The sequence below is a fragment of the Dermacentor variabilis genome, chromosome 8 (assembly GCF_050947875.1).
Source record: "Dermacentor variabilis isolate Ectoservices chromosome 8, ASM5094787v1, whole genome shotgun sequence".
NCBI classification, from domain to species: Eukaryota; Metazoa; Arthropoda; class Arachnida; order Ixodida; family Ixodidae; genus Dermacentor; species Dermacentor variabilis.
In genome coordinates, this window is record NC_134575.1 from 78,533,176 (window position 1) to 78,552,631 (window position 19,456).

General features: G+C 43.2%; 2 protein-coding genes across 5 annotated transcripts in view; one reads left to right on the top strand and one right to left on the bottom strand.

Moving 5' to 3' along the window:
* Nprl3 (GATOR complex protein Nprl3) overlaps nucleotides 1–3,487 on the bottom strand; it is a 36,607-nt gene extending 33,120 nt beyond the window's left edge. Inside the window, exons 1-6 of one of the 2 annotated variants that reach the window (XM_075702404.1) lie at nucleotides 3,230–3,487; nucleotides 3,049–3,106; nucleotides 2,907–2,948; nucleotides 2,286–2,454; nucleotides 1,809–1,962; nucleotides 169–240 (exon numbers count right to left, since the gene is read on the bottom strand). In XM_075702404.1, coding sequence (XP_075558519.1) covers nucleotides 169–240; nucleotides 1,809–1,962; nucleotides 2,286–2,454; nucleotides 2,907–2,948; nucleotides 3,049–3,106; nucleotides 3,230–3,344 — 610 coding nt within the window. In that variant the 5' untranslated portion in view covers nucleotides 3,345–3,487. The remainder of the gene's footprint in view (nucleotides 1–168; nucleotides 241–1,808; nucleotides 1,963–2,285; nucleotides 2,455–2,906; nucleotides 2,949–3,048; nucleotides 3,107–3,229) is intronic. The other variant, XM_075702405.1, reaches the window with a different exon arrangement.
* A 170-nt stretch (nucleotides 3,488–3,657) lies between these two features.
* LOC142590350 (ankyrin repeat domain-containing protein 40-like) lies at nucleotides 3,658–18,745 on the top strand. Of its 3 annotated transcripts, none has more exons than XM_075702406.1 (6): nucleotides 3,658–3,940; nucleotides 5,158–5,306; nucleotides 7,500–7,697; nucleotides 9,709–9,851; nucleotides 11,085–11,331; nucleotides 13,440–18,745. In XM_075702406.1, the coding sequence occupies exons 1-6, from the start codon at nucleotides 3,810–3,812 to the stop codon at nucleotides 13,550–13,552; spliced, it is 981 nt and encodes a 326-aa protein (XP_075558521.1). In that variant the 5' UTR covers nucleotides 3,658–3,809; the 3' UTR covers nucleotides 13,553–18,745. The 3 variants fall into 3 exon arrangements, with proteins under 3 accessions (XP_075558521.1, XP_075558523.1, XP_075558522.1); XM_075702408.1 differs by having other exon boundaries at nucleotides 11,085–11,235; XM_075702407.1 differs by lacking the exon at nucleotides 13,440–18,745 and having other exon boundaries at nucleotides 11,085–11,798.
* The last annotated feature ends 711 nt before the right edge of the window (nucleotides 18,746–19,456 follow it).

Consider the following 19,456-nt stretch of genomic DNA (forward strand, 5'->3'; position numbering starts at 1 on the left):
ACAACAAAGAAACCCTCTTCGTCCAGTTTCAGTCGTGTGAGCCCATCCGATAAAAGGTGATTAACTGCAGGACCCAAAGGCAACTGCCTTTTCCTTTCACCATTTGCCTTTGCAGCTACATCAACGCATTATTTGTCAGCTGTGCAACAGGCCTCATCTATTCCCTACCTTTGTCCCGTGGGAAGTGATATATAGGACAGACGGGCAGGTGCCTGAACAAACGTTGGGCCAAGGATGCGCCTGCAATAAAAACAAGTGATTTAGCCCACCTGGCCACACACAGCCGATCTCAGTGCTACCTTAAGTTTCAGGAAACTACGAAGCTGTTTAACCCCTTGAGCACTTTATTTCTTTGACGACAAGTAACCTTATTTCGCTTCTTTTTTATGGCACATTTTCAAACATCAATTTCTTCAAAACACTAACAAAGTGTATTAAAAAAAAGAATTCACTTCACACTTTATGCTGCAAACCTCATTTTATCTCTTCACTAAACAATATAAATGCTTTTTATTTTACTTTATTATTTACAAGCTACTGCAGGGCAAGATGTGGCCCAAGCAGGAGTGGAAAATCGTTCAGTACATAGACCGTGTCCATTCGTAACAGAGAGCTACAAAAATGTGGCTAAACAGAACAAGTAATATTTCAATAAAGTCTACCTGTACTAGGCAATTTCAAAGTGTGTCGTTGCCGCAAATGGCACAGTCTGAAACGAGGAAGAGGCTTTACATTACAGTCCTTCAAAATCAACTACTATGCGAAGCAAAGTTCGGCACCAAAGCAAGTTTTTCACCCATTCTTCTTCTGCTAAGGCCGGTCACAAAGTGCGTGAAATTTCATGAAGCTCCTTTACCAGATGGCTTGCACCAGGCTCTGCGCGACCCACAGGCAAGCTGTCAGTGGAAGATACCATCTCAGAATAGCTGCTGCCAAAGGGCACCCAAAGAGCGCGATTCCACGAAGGCCATGTTTGAGCGCTAACAAAGTGCTGTTATCTATGCAGCAGAAGTGAACGCATTCTGTTTGTCCAAATTGTTTTGAAAACAGATAGATTGCCGTGGACGAGCTGAACTCGTTTAAATCAAGGTTTACCAATATCGCGCTGACGAGAGCTAGAAAGGGAGAGAGAGAGAGACGGGCTGGGAAAGGCATAGAGGACAAACTAGGCTCATCCAAAGCGCTTAAGGGGTTAAGGATAAGCATGCTCTCACTAGACTGATAATTGAGGCTTATTATATTATCAACGCGGGTTATGAGTGCATAAGCCAGGCTTCGATCATGTTGTCGCCGAAGGAGGTGGCTATGCTGGATATGTTACAACTCCCTGTTTTTTGCTTCTTGCTTGTCGTTGACGTTTTTATGTGATAACGGTGATATCCTGCTCATGTATTTGTCATATTTATATATATACACACATGCCAATAAGCTTTAGTTGACAGTCAGCACCCCATTTCGTCCCATTTTTCCCGAGTACATGCTTCCTTAAGCTGTTTAGCCACAATGAATTAACACCAACTAGCTCAACTTTCAATGCTTCTGCAGAAGTGTTGGCTATGTCAGATTGCAGTAAGTAAGGCTTGCATGAGAATGCACCACCTCTGGACCCTACCCCCCCATGTCTCTAAAGAAAAACAACCATTTTTTAAACACATTCTTTTAGATGAATTTGACTGATCAATTGATTTCCGATACTATTGCTGACGCTCAAAGGCACCTTGAAAGAAAGCTCTCCGACACCACGAACGTTGCCAACAAAAATCACCACAAGCAGCTTTATAAATGAAGGAAACGAGTAGAGAGCTCACCTTCAGGCATGGCCACAGTGTCGTCATGGGCTCGCAGCATGCCTTTGAGCTCATAGCTAAGATAGTTGCAGCGATTCTCTTCAGAAGACAGGGCTATCGCAATCTTGTGTGTGAAGTCGTGGTAAAAGTTGACAATGTCGTGACTGGCATAGGCCTACACAGAGCGCGCAAGAAAGATGTGACAGAACTATTGAAGTTTGTGCAATGATACGTTGCGATGAGTAGTCAGAAAGCAAGCACCAGTACACAGTCTTGTCGACACCTCGACGACTAGTCAACGAGCAGGTGAAGTTGCAGTACATTGGCCACCGCTTTCTACACTGCATACATACCAATGTTTGTTTTTTGTTTCTTTCACTGCTTTTTGCATTGCATTCATACCCACTTGCCCAGCTTGCCATTCTGTTAAAATGTTGACATCTCTCACTAACCAAGAACAAGTCCGCATACATTCACATTCGAACATATTAGCTATACCTTGAGGGCGAAGACGACATTGAACATGAGAAATGTCGAAGTCTCCCGCTTCGAACACAGCTGGACGGGGTGGCCCACAAACCGTACATCATTCACCTTCAGTTCAAACTTTCTGTTGCAGAGTTCACTCTTTGTGGCAAAGAGATTCGAGAGGGCTTTGTCCGAGATTCTGCCACAAGACAAGAAGGAAACATTTATCACCTAAATGTGCACAGAGAGATCTCAACAAAGCTTTTAAAGCAAAGCAAGTGAAAGGCCATAGATTTCGTTCAAAACACATTGAAAAACACTAAAACATTCACAAAATATGGAACGAAGCACATGTGTGCCTATGCAGTAACTGCCTCTTGAGAATTTTATTTTGCACCTATCAGCTCTTCTTGGTATGAACGTGTGTGCTACACTTAAACGAAACACTTATAAAATTCACGTGTCATCAAAAAGAAGAAAGCAAGTACTGCCGAGTGCTTGTAGATTTTCACAATTCAATTAAGTTATCTTTAAGTGTTCGGCATGTTAAAAATTGTAAGTGAAACGTTCCAAAGCTGGCCTAAACATCGCAGTACGATATTCATGCATTTCAAGCTGAACTCACAAGGGCAGTGCGCCTTGCATACTTACAAAACTAAGTTTTTGTCGGAAATCTCAGAACAGCTCCTGGCTCTGAAAAGAGAAATTAAAAGAAACCATAACGTGTGGTTTGGCCAGAGACGGGAGAGCAGGAATAAGTTCGTTCGCGGCGGTTGCAAAGTTTGGTTCGCACCTCGTTATATTCAGCGTGTCTTCGTTCACAGCGAGCGAGTACGGGTTGGTCCGCTTCCCTGAAAAAGTGCAAATTCGAGTGCATAAATACTCCACGTGGTCTTTACAAGTGCGTGCGCAACTGACGAACACGCTTAAAAACAGCTGCTGCCGCCGCCGGCATTGCAGGTCATTTAACTCACTGTTGGCATGCGAGTCACTTTCCGTGTCGACGGCGTACGGGTACCGGAAGAGAAGCCGATCACCTTTACTGCCCGATTTAACTAAGTATACACCTAAGGGGCTAGCTTCATCCATGATCAGGTAGTGACTTTTTGAGTACTCCGAGGTGTCATCATTTCAAAAAACACACCTCCCAAAGCAGCCTCAAATCACGTAAGCCGACGCCAAAGTTTTTAGAAAGTAGTCCCACGTGATGACAGTGGAGCGACACAATGTTTGTTGACGTTCAGGACAATTCAACCTGCCCTTGCTCAAAAACTTTCCATTATGTGTAGCACATACATACGGCGTATTATTTGTCTTAAGTGGCTTCGCATTATGACAACCCATTACAATCCTGCGACGCTGTGATTTCGCAGAAAACTTCCGAACTATTTTTTGCGCGCGGACGTTCAATGTGCAGCGCAGGCGAAACTTGTATCTGCTTGTGCTCGTATCGCAGAGGCATCAGATCCCGCCCGGCGCTACCGTGGTGTTTTTGGCTGGGGTTTCTCTAATCTGACCGCCGCGACGGATTCCTTGACAGCCTGCATCCAGCGCATGGAGATAAACAAGGCGAAAATTCTCGAAGAGAAACTTCGAGAAGCGGCATGCTACGGCGACGAAGACAGCGTGATCGCGCTCATCGAGCGGAACGTACGCGTTAACTCGCAGCACGACATTAATGGATGGTGAGTTATCTAACGAATGCGCAGTGATGTAGTTCTCAGGGTGAAGAGACTTCTAAATTTGTTCATAGAGAACGATCGAAAATGAAAAAGCCAGTAATTGCGGTCTCCTAAGCGTGCGTCTTTAGTGCGATGCTTTCGTGCAGCGCCATGAAGCCGACCGCGTGTTTTGCAGGGGCGTCAACCTAACGTACGGTTATGGTAATTACCTATGCCGCAATCTGGAGTTCATGTATATATTCTTTCGCTTGCATTTGTTTGCTCGGGCTGTGTGTTTCCATCTGTTTGTTTCGCCCTGAAGTAATGATAAATTTCACCTGACTCTTTTGTCGGGGCGGTTGATATACAAGTGCACCTTTGCCACGTTACTTGCATGTAGAGCAAAGAAGCTGCTCTACATAAAGTGGGCGGAGAGCGCAAACGTGCTAAGGCTATTGTTGCATATAAGTAGAACCGTGAACAGGCGGTTACGGTTATTTTTCTTCGGAGGCTGTATGATTGTGTTCGTTACTTTCTCAATCGTGACGCTACATATGCGCGATAAATGAGTTTGTTAGCTTTGCCATTGACTATATAGGATTATATAAACTTTAAATGTGATATTGTTTTTGTTATACTGAAACCCAGGGCTATCTGTGCAACGTAGTAATTAAGGGTGCTGCTTATTGAGGGAGATTCCGACGCCAGATCAATCAAGGAATAAATTTGTGTACCTTCCATATACAAGTGATTGTTTGCATTAATTAACTGAAAACCGTACATTAGATATATTTAATTGCTGGCTATTTAGTGAAATTGTGATGTAAACATAACTCAAAAATTAAACTTGCGTGCTTACTGCATACCACTTATAGCAGCTATTCTTTATGTACATAGTTTCAACATTGGCTTCATTGCTGGCATCAAATAACTGAAATCAGTACACGTATGTCCATGGTTCCATGCTATACGATTGCACTTAGTAGTTTCATTCCGTTGTCTTTACAAGCGTACAAACATGGTATGTCGTAACTGCAGCCTGTTTGAGAGTATGTTGTACTTTTTTGTAGTGTTGTGCTTGGTATTCAGCCAGTTTTATAATAGCTTCTATTTAATAAACTTAAAACGTTTCACTGTTCATGCCTCGTAATTATTGTGACATGCCAATTATAATCTTCCCTTGGCAAGGAAAAACATTTGAGATGAAAAATCACACGGTTTCTTCAACGCTATATTTGCAGGACACCACTTCACTGGGCTTGTAAGAGGGGTCACATTGCCACTGTGCGGTACCTGCTCAGCCAAGGTGCCGATCCCACCATCACGACATTCAAGGGAGAGACACCAGCCGCACTTACTGACAACGACGACATCAGATCTTTGCTTGGAGGTGAGCCCTATGCGCACACATAAGTGTTTCACAGTATGGTCCACTGTTAAAGGTAACACAGCTATTGTTCTGCCAGAAATGATTGTTGAGATAGGCGCAATGTACCACAGGCAACTTTTTGTGTGCTGTAAATATTCGCTCAATTGATTGTATCTGCCAATTTATAAGAAAAAGTTTTTTTTCAGTAAAGGTGAAGAAATTATCTAGTTGCCTTCATTAGTGGTTAGGCGTCCCCTTTAACAGTGTGCCATACTGTACATAGTCACAATTATATGAAGCCAACAGACAATAAAAGCAAGGAAAGCGTAGGAAAAAAAATTACTTTCTTTTTCATTGAAATGCAGAAATGATAAAGTAAATAGAAAATGAAATTGGGCAATATAACATCTTGCCATAGGTGGCTACTGAACTCGTATCTTCGAATTACGTGCGTGATGCTCTTACCAATTGATGTACCGCAGCGCAATTTTCCCAACCACATTCACGGGTATTATATGTGCATGCTAGATCTAGCCCTGGAAGTGTTGGTCAGCACCACAACTTCTGGCCATGGCAAAAGATCCATAACATCCATAGTGCATGAACTTAGCAGAAGGTACTCCAATAAACCTCCATATGCTACCTGACCTGAAGGCATCAAAGCTTCCAGAATTCGAGACCCTCAGTACTGTACAATGAGACTTCGCGGCCATGAATGGCGATCGTCATAGGCACTGGGAAGAATTTCTGTGATGCATTGCAGTTTAACTATACTTCTTGGCAGTATACATGTCAAACCTCGTTACGACAATATCACATGCAACGCAAAAATCCTTTTGTTATATCCAATATTCGTTGTAAGCGTATACATTACACGCTGATATCGGCAGAAACATTGTAGGTTTGCCTTGTTATATATCTGATAAATTATGCCTGTGTTGATTACGTAGAGGTTGGACTGTTGTGCTAAAAATTAATTTATGGCTTTTTACAGCCAAAGCATAGTCTGGCTAAGAGAGCTGTCGTAGTGAGAGGCTCTGGAACCATTTTGACCACCTTCAGCTCTTTAACACGCACCTAAATTCAAGTACACAAACGGTTTCATGTTATGCCTCGGTTGAAATGCGACCACCGTGGCCAGGCATGGTCCTTCATTTCCTTCTTCCTTTTGTCCTTAATACAAGAAACCACCACTACTGCTGTAAAAAGCAAAACTTGTCGTACAATTTTAATTTATCCACTTCTGTGTAGATGGCGCAATTAGCTTACGAATGTTTTACCTTCACGAATTGCCTCGGAAACGGCAGGGAGGGCACGGGAAACGTGACACAGTTTTGCTTGGGCACAGCCAAAGGCATGCATTGATGTCAAGACATGTATACATGGGTGCGGCAGTTGATGGGTTAAGGGGTCATCACTGTGCTGCATGGGTAATATACAGAGGGGTAGGCTGTGTGGGATAGTGTGGCAGCCGCAGTAAGAGTGCATGGCTGGTGGAAGAGAAGCTGCACATATTCTTTCCAATTTTAAACTTATAAGTTAAATCACACAGACTATGTATAGCGTACGAATGTCTAGTGCTTTTCTGTCTAAGCCTATATGTAGCAAATGAGTAATGGAGTTGGGGGTAAGTAGTGTGATATACTGGTGTCACATAACCTCTTCTGATTGCGATCGGGTCTAATCCGGATCATATTGCTTGATCGCGATCAACAATGACTGCTGCTACACAGTCCAACGATCTGGATCCGGTTTGGCCGAGGTCAAGCTGGTGCACCTGTTGTCGTTAGTAGAGTGCATAGCACTTATAAAACTTGCTTAATAAGCTGAAAAAATTTTAACATAAATGCTTTTATTTATGTTCAGGAAAGTATTATTTTGTTTGTCCTTATGGGTAAGACTGTTATCGTCTGCTGATTGTTGGCAACTCTCAGAACCCAGAACTACATGGTAATCTGCCTACAGTTGTGATCAAGAGGCTTGATCGAAATCCAGTGCGGGCCTGATTGTGATCAAAAGCGACCGTGTGACACCAGTATAAAAAGCAGTTAGGGTTGTAAGAGGCTACTAATCCAGCCCCACAATCATTGCACAGTTGGTATTCCTACAGTCCACAGAAGCTGAAAAGCTGTTCTTTTTTTTTTTTTTTTTTTCCTGGTTGAAACAGTATTTGATGCAACCTTACCAGAAAGCCTGTGTGTTTCTACCATGCAGAGGTTGGACAGGGCGATGCAGCCAGCTCAACTCCATCGCTGCCAATCACCCCTCACTTTCTGAGTCACCCCACCATCGAGTACAAGGTGGACCTCTCAGAACTCTCACGAAGCACCAGAAACGTCGATGCAGACCTTCCGGGAAAGCACAGCCTGCCCCACGACAATGGCCAGTCAGATTATTCTAGCGGCCATCAAGGTACAGCACCACTATAGTCAAGCGACTGGTCGGGATTATAGCAGCAAATGCCGCTCACGAGGAACCTGTGCCCACTCTTTGTCAGAGGCTAGCGGGCTAGCGTTGCCTATAACCGCCAGGCCGACTGCAGGCTCTCGGAAAGGATGTTAAAGAAAAATATTAAGCCGAGTTAGATCAACACTTATTTGCCTAAAAGTCTGTCACTGTTTTCTGTGTGCCAGTATGTGACTTTGTTGTATAGAAAATAGCCACCAATGCTGCTGCACCTTATGTTAAATATGACCCACGCCAAAATGGATAAGTTTACATAATCTGTTATCTCACTCTGTTAATCGCCCAATTCTGACATCACACGAGAGGTACCATAGTCCAAAATAGGTGGCGCCACTTCAGTTTTCCGTTTTCGTCATTTTCTTGCTTACAAAAACTCTGTTCTCTCTGCAAATGTCAAATTCATAGTTATAGAAACTTACGCTTTCTTAACATTCTCCTTTAGTGTCCCTTTAAAGGCGTTCCTTCTGTATGCCCTAAGTTTAAACTCCCAGGCGAATGGTGGAGGTCTATGGTGGAGGCACAGAGCAGCCCGTACACTTTCGACAAAGGCTGTACATGTGCCAGCGAGTAGCCTTGTCATAGTCTCCCTTTCTTTCATTTTCCTCACTATTCTTTGCTTGATAGTGCAAGTTGTGCTGCTAAGCTGACAGACATGGTGACACTGACATATTAACATGAAACACGTGAATCTTGCACTGTTTACGTTTCCCATTTATGTGTCAGTGTCCCTGTGTGGGTGTGGGTGTGTGTGTGTCACCTAAGTAGTGCAACTAGGCGCAACTCACATCATCGAGTCATGCCACATAAACTGGAATATTGGTCAAGATTTCTTTCATGAAAAAAAAAAAAGAGGTGAAGTCGCCCTCGTCTTATAAGCAGCCTTTAGCTCATTGTGAGTCATCTGGCCAAGTCAAGGTCAGGGGTCGACCTATATTATGGGTTATACAGCATGCTATGTTTCATACGTAGCAAACAACACTTCGAAAGCTAGAGACATTTCTCTCACTGCTTGCTTTCGTGACCAAAAAATTGTGCGACACACTTGAAAAAGAAATATATGGGCATGCACCATTTATTTCAATGTAAAATTATAAGTCTCATGCATTTAAGTTGCAAAACATGACTTATTTATTACACGAAAGGCGTCAAAAGTCTGAACCCATTTACTACCAAACGAGCAGAGTGGCACGTTTCTGTGACTACCAGCCACAGTACATCTCGTACGCTCACGACCAAAACATATTATGCTGCCTACTAGAAACACAAATGTGAACAAGTAGCATGCAATCTGGCATAAATGTGCATCCACAAGTTGTAGTTGATATATATGGTAGTTATTCTGCAGGAAACATTGCTGATCAAAAAAGAAACTTCGCTGCGAAATGCGCAGAGTGCGTCATCTATGACCATGTTTGCCCGCTGTGTATAGCCTTCTATGACTTGCATTGCCCGCTGTGTATGAGGCGAGCTCCTGTCAAAGCACTTTAACCCCCGCCCCTCTTGCTCCCTCTTGAAATATCTGTAGAGCAGGATTCTGCCTGCCTCCGTCCTGCCTGCCTGCCTCCATCCCCAGTCAAGTGGGTGCCCTCCTGAAAAAAATTCCTGGCTCTGCCACTACGCATTCTAGATCAGTGAGCGTGACAATTTGAGAATTTACATTGTACATCACTGAAATAACATGTTTTAATCTCTAGTACCTTCAAGAGTTGTCATTTATTTTTATTATTTTTTTAATGATTGCTTTAGCTTGCCCATATATCTGCCTCACCAGGAGGGCTTCCATAAAACACCAAATTATGCTGTCATTAAGCAGACATTACAGATGCATTGAGTTACTTTTCCCCTCATGAAAAAGATATACCATGACAAACTGTCTTCTCTTATTTGACTGAGTACAGGTTTCTTAGGCATGTGATGCGGCAAGTGCTGAGGTGAGGTCTTTCTCTTACACTGACAGAAGAGACAGACCTTGTGCTCAAAGTGAGGATTGCATACCTTGATGATCCGGACTTCATCGAAGTGGAGCTCCCAAGGACAGAGCTGACATTTGCCAACCTCCTGCGTACCTGCTGTGATGAGCTTTGTGCTGATTTGAAACGGGTCAGTTGTTATCACATTTTCTGGTTGTGGCCATTAACTGGCCTGCGATTGCAATCCTTTCAACTGCTTTTATGGAAAAGCCAGAGCAAGCATCTTTTTTGTGTCAAAACTATTAAGAAAAAAAGCTCAGATTGCCATATTTTTTATGCCTTACAGCATGCATTCATAAAAGTCTGGCGTTTGCTATCATTATGCGTAGGAATTTTTTAACTCTCAAGAGTCAGCTGTGTGCGAGATCTTTGCCACTTGCTGGCGCTCTATGGCTGTATAGTATGGCACAACTTTCACAGACAGCGCCTCATTACTGTAGGTAGCTCTCTTAATGGCCAGAATGTCCAATCACTCCATAACAGCTAGCACTGTGACATAGAAGCCGGCATACATGAGAATGCACAAAGATAGGCCTTGCAACATGTGAGGGGCCATATGCAACAGAGAGGGCAAGACTTGTCATCCAGCTTGCTGCATAGATGCGCTTGCGTCTTTTTTGGCAGCAGGCTAGTGGCACAGTTTGAGTGCGGAAAGCAGTGTGATTTCTCATTCGCCAGTATGTTGCGCAAACTCATTTGCACTACCCATTCACCTGCCTCTCTTGGCCGCTGTTCACTTTCCTCTATGTCATTTTTGTTATTCTGATAGACAGCCGGTGATCTCCTCGGTATGTTTATTACATGACCTGCCCAACTCCCTTCTGTCCTTGTAATTGCAACTAGAATGTCATTCACTCGTGTTCAATCTCCTTTTACGTACGGTCATCTTTTTACCTCACAATGACACTCTTAATGCTTTCTTTTAATTATCTTCAGATATGCTACACCAACCAGCATTTCAGCAATGAGTGCAGCATCTATGTTGACAGAATTCGGATGTTTCAAAGGCCTGTGTAAAGGCTGTACTGTGTAATAGTGTTTCAGTCACATTTTCAAAACAACACATGTAGTTTATTTTTCTTCTTGAAAAAATTTTGTGTATTCAGCCGTGTTCTTTCATTTGAATATTGCATGCTGAATTTCTTACCTGCTGCTTACTGTTATAAAGCTGTGCACCCTACTCCTATTTCTATTAACCAGAATGAATACTATACACACAAAGAAAATACGTTCCTGATGCAGAGCGTTAAAATCTCGAGCATACGTTTGATCTCCTGTTCCGAATTACTTGAAAAAAATCTGCGAGTGTAATACCATGACACCTGTGGTCTCACCTCGTGTATTCTGCCAATGTTCCTTGCAGGTGCGCAAGCTTCGCAAGCTGCCCAACACCATCCTCCGCAAGGACAAGGAGGTGCAGAGGCTCTCCGACTACCAGGAGCTTGAACTGGTGCTGGACAATGTCCAGCCAAAGCCGCAGCCAAGCCCAAATCCAGCTCTGCCCACTGTCTCGGGTGGGAATGCGAGCGTTGCCCTAAACCCTGTCGTTCACCTCGCTGGCCTCCTCTCGGGCGCCAGCTACAACTCGCCGCCGGGATACCTTCCCAACGGTAGCGGAGGGACAATGCCAGCACAGAATGCATTTGCCAAGTCGGCTTACTGTGTGAATGGAACCATCCTGTACTGAACGGACGGACGCATGTGGCATAAAGCTTGGCATCGGCCTGCTCCAGGAGCGATATGTTCGGTCAATAGCTTTCGGAGGTATCACTTCTGGAGAATGCTAATTGGCTAAGCCAGCGGGCAGAGCACGTGTCGCTACTTTGAGGCGTTGCATTTGACGCCATGTCACACAAGACTGAGTTTCCCTAAAAGGGATCAACCAAAAACATAGCCTGATACATAAAGCTTTGCACCTTGCGCAAGTGCACCTTGCAATTAACCAGTGTATGAGCACTTTTTAATAACGTGTTGGCTAGTGCTTGTAACAACAACATTTCTTGAAAGAGCGTAGGTTAGGGCGTGTTGGTATTCCATAACTGAGGTTTTTAGCACACGAAAAGGGACGAGAGACAGCGGCAAGATGCGAACACAGCACTATGTCCGCGTCTTGCCGCTGTCTCTCATCCCTTTTCGTGCGCTAAAAACCTCAGTTATGAAAAACATTTCATGAGGGATGGAAGTGTGATATCAATGACATAATCTAGTCATGGCTGAACAGCATTTGTATGCTGGCTTATAACAACGTATTATGTGATGATAAAGGCACAAGCCAGTCACAGTTGACTGGCTCTTGCGTGCTGGCTAATCGTGGCAATAAATTTGGTGGTCGAGGCACTGGTCAGCCACAAGAGGTGCGCACTCGTGCACCGACTTATCAGAATAAATGATATGATAGTAAGGGTAGTGACTGATAGCGTCACAATTTTCCCCTGCTTTTGTATTGGCCAGTCACAGCAGTTCACAGCTTGATAGCCGTGGCACTGGCCAATCGCAAGTTGCGTATAAGACGCTTTCTTTACACAACCATAGCTGTCGAGGCTGGCGGTCTTAGCGTCAATTCAAAGTGAACAGCCACCAAGTCTTGTCCAGTTGACGATGCACACTACGGCAGGATTGCCCTCGTGGCTTTCAGCATGGCCAAAACAGTCTTTGTTTGCACGTGTGAAAACATGTTGCCCGAGCGATGGAGAAAACCATATTTGAGATGTGTTAACACAATGGAGTCACAATTGTCCTTGCCACCGCATTAACTTTCATAAATGCACTAATAATTTTTTTCTTCCTTTCGGTGGCAGACAGACAAAAATGTGCTCTGCAGGACGGCAGCCGTGTCGTGAGCTTAGATAACTAGCAAAGTAATGTGCTGTTTTCGACTTCAGTAATTTGGGTCTCTAAATATGTTCGGCAAGCTCTAGAAGCGCGAAAATCAGAGTACTCTGCTGTCGAAAACACAAGTCCAGTTTGTTGCTGAAAAGGCACGTACGTGTTGCGCGTATCTACGCCGGCACCCACTCACTAATGCTTTTATTTGTCTTGGTAGCTTTTGAGGCACTGAAATATTTTGAGCTATAGATGTGCTTCCGCATATCGCCTTACAACTTGCCCGCAAACCTGTTCAGACAAATGGTCCTGTGAGACTTTTAAGTCTCAAGTGCCCATCTTGTTTTCAACCAAACGTTATGGCCAGCTGTGCTCAAACTTGTACACACACAACGTTTACACTGTGCCATTTGATATGAGAATTCATCTTTTAATGCATGGGTCCTTCCTTTGTTTTTCCTCCATATTTTAAAAATATTTCTCATGTAAAATTTCATTTTGTACTATATCTGAATTTCAAGCATTTTCAAGCATTATGCAGTGGGCCTAATCACAGTCCTAACGATTACAGGCTTTCTGTAGGTAGAGATACAGGGCAAGATATTGGTCGAGAACAGTGGAATTGATATTACGTTAGCTTAAGGCGCAGAGTGTATAAATTTATGCAAAGCAATTTTCTCTTCATCGGAAAATATATGAACGATACTTCTTATTTATTTATTTTTTATATTATTTTTGTTTTATCGTTATTTTGTTCTGTTGCAAAATCACCCCTCATAACACGTACGGGGTTCACGTGGTGTGGATTATTATAGTAAATTAATTTTGTTTCATTTTAGCCTACGTTTTGTCCCCAGCATCTTGACTGAGACATTTGTGGTATTTTCCCTTTCAGGCAACTCTATGATGGAAAGTGGCGGAAAACTTGCTCAACCTCGAACTCTGTTCATAACAAAGAGAGCACATAAAGGCTGTGGGACGACAACACAAATATTAAAACAACCATAAAAGCACTCACCCATAGCTGATGCTTACTTGATTGTGACTGAGTGCCTCCTTGTTTGTGTCCTGCAGTTTGTCCTCATGTCATCGAAATCAACGGAATCTGGCTAGTCCGACTGGTAGTTTCTCAAACATTAAAGGGGACAGTACAGCGAAATATAAATTGAGCAGTGTTGGTAAATTACTCTACTGCAGTACCAAAAAAGTTTACTTGTGCCATGAGTAGAGGCTTGGTAAGCCGGAAGAGTCGTGAAATGGAAGGACAAGTGGCGATGCCACTTTAATGTTCTCGCATCAGCTCACCATGGCATCAGTGATTTTGACGTCGTGTGTTGGGACCTATTTAACTTATTGCCTGGGATGAGGCACTGCATCCTATTCTAAAACAGTAAGAGCCTGAACTTTGCAAATTTCAAGAACTTCTGCAGGGCAACAACGGTCCCGAATGTGAGAAAAGTACATTGAAATCCGTGACGTCACGCCGACGCACCGACGCTCGGGTAATGGCGCAAGATTCTACAAACAGAGTCAGCCCACTATGATGTCATGGGTTTTGACAGAACCTGCTCGTGCCTGGTCAAGTTTTGTATCTGTAAAGGCGGACTCCCTCGTATCCCAAGGGAGCAAGAAAGGCTGAAATTGCTAAAAAGCAATAAGAAAGTGTGGACTGAGGGCGTTAGCACACTTCCTAAGCCTCTGTTTTCATCAGTGTTCAATTCTTGTTATCTTTCTTTTTTTAATGCACAAATAATAATTACATGAAGATATGTCAAACCTTGTTCGGGCCTATATCCACAATGGCTAGCAACAGGTTGAATGTTGAAGTGCATTATCGACTATGTTATTTATACTATATTACAAATACAGAATATGCAGGAAGTTATTCGTCAAGTGCGTGATATGTACCAAATGAAAATTTTCTCGTAGCGGTGTTAAAATTATGCGTCAGTTTAATGTTATTGGGCACAAAATTCCTTACGACAGCAACCTTGAATTCCAGTAACCTTCACCAATATTTATTTCTGCAACTGGTAGAGTCAAGCATTCATAAGGTAAACGTTGAATTCCTGATGGTTCTTTCATTTTCCTGTGCCTTTTTTGTTTCTTTTTTTGGTCCCAAGCTGAGAACGACGGCAGCTCATAAAGTATGCGTGGCTTGACAGTTTGAAAGTGCGTAAATTGCCAGGCACTGTTTTCAATTTAAACTAAGCTACTTCTGAGTGGGCAAGACAGTTTTTCTGTTCGAAATAAGCTTATCACTTGTCTATATTTCAAGCCAGGCTGCGAGTGCTTTACACAGCACAGCATGAAAATATGTTGGCCATTCGGCGTTCGTGTCATTGTTTCGACCCATGACTGTTGTGATAGGTTGTGATCCCAGACCCCTGCATATCTTCCGCCATGCGGCATGTTTTTGATTGTACATAAACCACGCTAGCAACTTATTTTGTACATAGCATATCGGAGTTCAAACTATGCATGTCATGAATTTTTGTTTGTGATGTTTAGATGTGCGTGTTTTGACGGACGTCTCAGCCATGCGATTTGCTTTTGTATGTGTTTACTTGTGAAGCTGATGTGGGCTGTTGCATTCACAATTCTCAGGACCACTGACACCGCAACTAACATTTTGTGCTGTGCTGTGTTTGACTTAGTTTTGCTCTGGCTAGCCCAAAGTTGGCACATAGCTACTTACAGTGCAGGTCTTAAACTGCTTCAACAATGCAACAATGGTATCCTGGATGCACTCTGCGCAGCTACCAGAAGAGTTTAATTTTGCATAGAGAATTTAGTTTCCCTGCCTCAGTCTTCCAGAAGGCTGAATGAACCATGAGGTTGTCAGACATGGTCCTTTTCAAGGCTGCGGCCAGAGCTGTGTATCCTTTCAGGGAGAGTTCCGTGGAGCACTTTGTCATGGCAAAAGTCTCACAACTGTCTCCAAATGGTCTGGTGTCTTCATAGTTGCTACCGTCTGTGCTGCGTCAGAGCGCGCATTACCTCATAGAACTGTTCTGTGCAGATAGTGACATTGATCATTGCTCTGTGGTCGTCTAATCGCAGTGGTGTGTTGGCAGAAGACTGCTGCCAAGCAGGAGGTTCCATACGGAAGATGCAAAACTCAACGACGACGACCGTCTCATAGCAACTGCTATGCATCCATCACTTGAGGTTCTCTCCTTTTTCAAACTAATGCTCATTTCAGCTAGTTACAAGGAAGAACCAACATTGCAGAACTTTATTCAATGTGGCATATTTTTATGATAACCCGTTTGCCTCTCTACTGGCATTTTTTTACATGACAAATAAGTTAGCACCTCTTCTGATGCTTTCTTACGAACAGACTGCATGACTGACTTCATTTTATTTTTACATTTCACTGCAGAGTTGTCTACTGTGTGTACAAATGTTATTCACTTTTGCCACAGCAAGAGATAAGTTGCCGGCATTTGCATTCTCACTTCTTGGCCTTGTTGGGCTTCATTTTCATTGTAAACGAGTGTGTTGTGGGCTCTTTGTATGCTGTCTCCAATATTTGCACAGAAAAGTGCCTTTCTTGACCTGTGTCACTTTATTGTGCTTTTATGTTCCAACCATGTTCCTAGTTATGGTCAGTACATGACATGTAGTGCAATGCAAGCTCAGTGTTATGCTAACAGCATTCCGTGCTCTACGTATAAACTCTTCTTTTTTGTCAAGAAGATATCATTAGCTGTAGGTGCCATGTAGCTTTCGAGTATGGTCCAGCCTTTGACAATTTCGCAAAAGTTTTTCACCCTTTGGGAAACAAATTATGTCAGTGCCATCCGCATGAGAGCTGTACAACATTCCCAATGAATCAAATTCGAAGCGCAACAACAAATCTAATGATGGTGTTCTGTCTGGTAGCACAGGCCAACACAACACAGAGTAAGAGACTGGAAAGGATCACAGACATCTTTTTTAAACCTCGCCGCCACCTGCAAGCGTTTTAGTCATGCACAACTCTCTTTGTGCATCCCTTTAATGTGGCCAGCACTAGCTGAAAAATTAATGTTGTGTCAACAAAATGTCGGAGTTATCACGGATGGACCATTCTTGAAGGCGCTAGCATATGTTTGTTGGCTGCATAGTCATTGTAGCTCTCGAGCCTTGTTGAAAAATGGCGCCTTTTTCTCGGTGACCCAGAGTTTATGAAAAGTAAAGTAAATGCAACACGTCCATTCGTCGTAATGAAAGCAGGAGCAGGTCGTGCAATCTTTGTACATGTTCTCATGCAAATGACGTGTAGGGACGCAGCTGGCGGTGAAGCAGTTATCCTAGCAGGTGAAAAGAAGGGATTTTGTACCACCATCAGCTGTTAGCTTCGCTTTTGCTTCTAGGGACCAAAACATATGATCGATGACCGCAAGCACTGCGTCTTCTGCAAGAGGGTGCTCCCTTTGTGTGACTAATGTCCCTGTGAATAATGCGATGTTGCTCCGTACGAAAATACGACAAAATCCTTGATAATGCGCATTGTGGATGCCTTGTGCCGCTCGATTTTTTGGGATCACACCCGGCAATTGCCCGCACATGTTCCGAGCTTGGTGGCGTAGTGGTCAAACAGTTTGATAGCGCTGGCAAGCTGCTCTTGAGCACTAAAAAAGCATAGATCACTTGCATCTGCTTTGTTAATGATGAAATGGCAACCACACTAAACCTTGTTTCCAATGTGTTTTAAATGTGGCATCACGTAGAATTGTTGCTTGCATTTCATGCTATGAAATGGTGATGCTGAAATTAGTGCTGAAACAACTCTTGGAAATTGCTGAATAATAAAGAAAGCAAGTGTGCAGCTAGTCCTTGTGTGCGGCTGAGTCTGATTATATTTCAGTCACGTCTAGGAATAAAGAGCCTTTATTACATCCGATGTTCTTCTGTAACATGTTTTTATTATGTTCTACATTTGCTTGGATGTACACATTGGCATTGACAAAAAAACATTTGCAATCGGGTCAGCGTGAAAGAAGTGCAAACAAATGATGCTGAAACATGGAATGTAAGCAGTGCTAAATTACAAAGATGCACATGGCTTTATTGCGAACACAAAACCATGTGACACTATGTGACAGTAGTGGCGACGGCACTATACAGAGGCTGATCATGCAGGATCAACATGCTGGTTGTCCAGTGTTTTGGGCTGGCCTAGCCAAGCCGTTGGCCATAATATGCGTACACATCCCGAATGTGAAGTTTTGTACATTGTATCACCCAGAAGATGTTTGTAAAATTAACATTACAGTAAAATGTTGTATCAGGCCAGTTGGTGCACATCGGCTTCAAGTGAAACTGCACAGTACAACGGGGACAAAGCGAGACATTGAAATGACGGGGACAAGCACTCGTTCCTGTCATTACTGTGTCTTGCTTTGTTTATGTTGCATTGAATAGTTTTACTTGATGCCATTGCGATTTTCTCTTGCTTGGAATTCGCCACTTGTGCTACAAGAATATGTATCTTGAGCTGTGAGCAAACAAGTGTTGGCTATACTATGAAGCTCTGTCATATAAGTTCTAGTCTCTTTTCAAGTGATAGAAACTGTGGATTTTTATATAGGACTAATGTTGGGCCCTGTTTAGTTGTCAACAACACTGAGTGCTTATGTTGTGTGTCCCTTTCTTCGTCTTGTGCTGCACTCTAAGTTTCGTTTCTGTAATACTTTTATTATTTGTTGCCATTTCTAATGCAAATGAATTCTGCCATTCCAGGCTGTGCTAGAGTGATATTTAAATGATGCAGAAAGTGAGGAGTTTAAATTAACCTTATCAGTTCAGCAATTTTCTGGCATAAATTGGCTACGTAGTACGAACATTTGTATTGCATAGCACCTTGCTTAACGATGTACGACTGATTCACCCAGCAACATGCGCTATTAATTGGCTGCTCTCAATGTCACACTCAAAAAAAGCCTAGTGAGATATCTGCTGCTGCTCATAATACTATAAGAGCATAAAGGATGGTCAAGTACTTTAAAAGGTAGCTGTCCGACTGTGTCACCTTTAACTTAACTGTCCCTTCTGGGGTACCACTGGAGTTGACTGGTCTTTCAGATTCTTCACTTCCACTTGCAGCAGTGCAAATAAAAAGAAGAATTGACAACTGGCATCATGAAACATTTGTACCAAAGTTCACTTTTTGTAGGCAACTTTGGCAATAAAGCATTTTTTTCTTCACCAGCAGTGCATCTTGTTTAATGCTGCAGGTGCAATGTGTGTGTATTGACACTATTTCAACCATCTCCAGACATGATGTGCGCAGGAAATGGTGTTTCATGTCCACCACATTGGCCTTGAGTGGTGTCCTAGGGCTAATTTTTACACACACACACAAATAGGTCGAACCTTGACATGGCGAACACAGATATAGCAATTTATCTGATCATCATCTTCGTCGACCTATATTTATGTCCACTGCAGGTCAAACGCCTCCCCCTGCAATCTCCAATTACCCTTGTCTTGCGATAGCTGATTTTAAGTTGTGCCTGCAAATTTCCTCATTTCATCACCCTACCTAATTTTCCGCCATCCCCAAATGTGCTTTTGTTCTGTCAGCAGCCATATTGTAACTCTAATGATCCACCGTTTATCTGCACTACGCATTACGTGACCTGTCCAGCTACATTTTTTTGTGATAGCAATTATATGGACACTTCAAGCAAATTTCTGCCATCACCGCGATGTTCTCCATAAAGCCCAAACACGATAACATCGTCGCCGCGTGCCGTACGGTGTATGTGCGAGTAAAAGCTTCGAGAGTCGGCGGACGACTGCGGCTCAATCTCGTGGCGAGGGAGTGAAGGGGGGCCTTCTACTCCAGTGGCTGCTGCTTACGACGTGGCCGTTCAGGCACCATAGCTTGAAAGCAATCTGCTCTGTGGACAAAGTACGCGC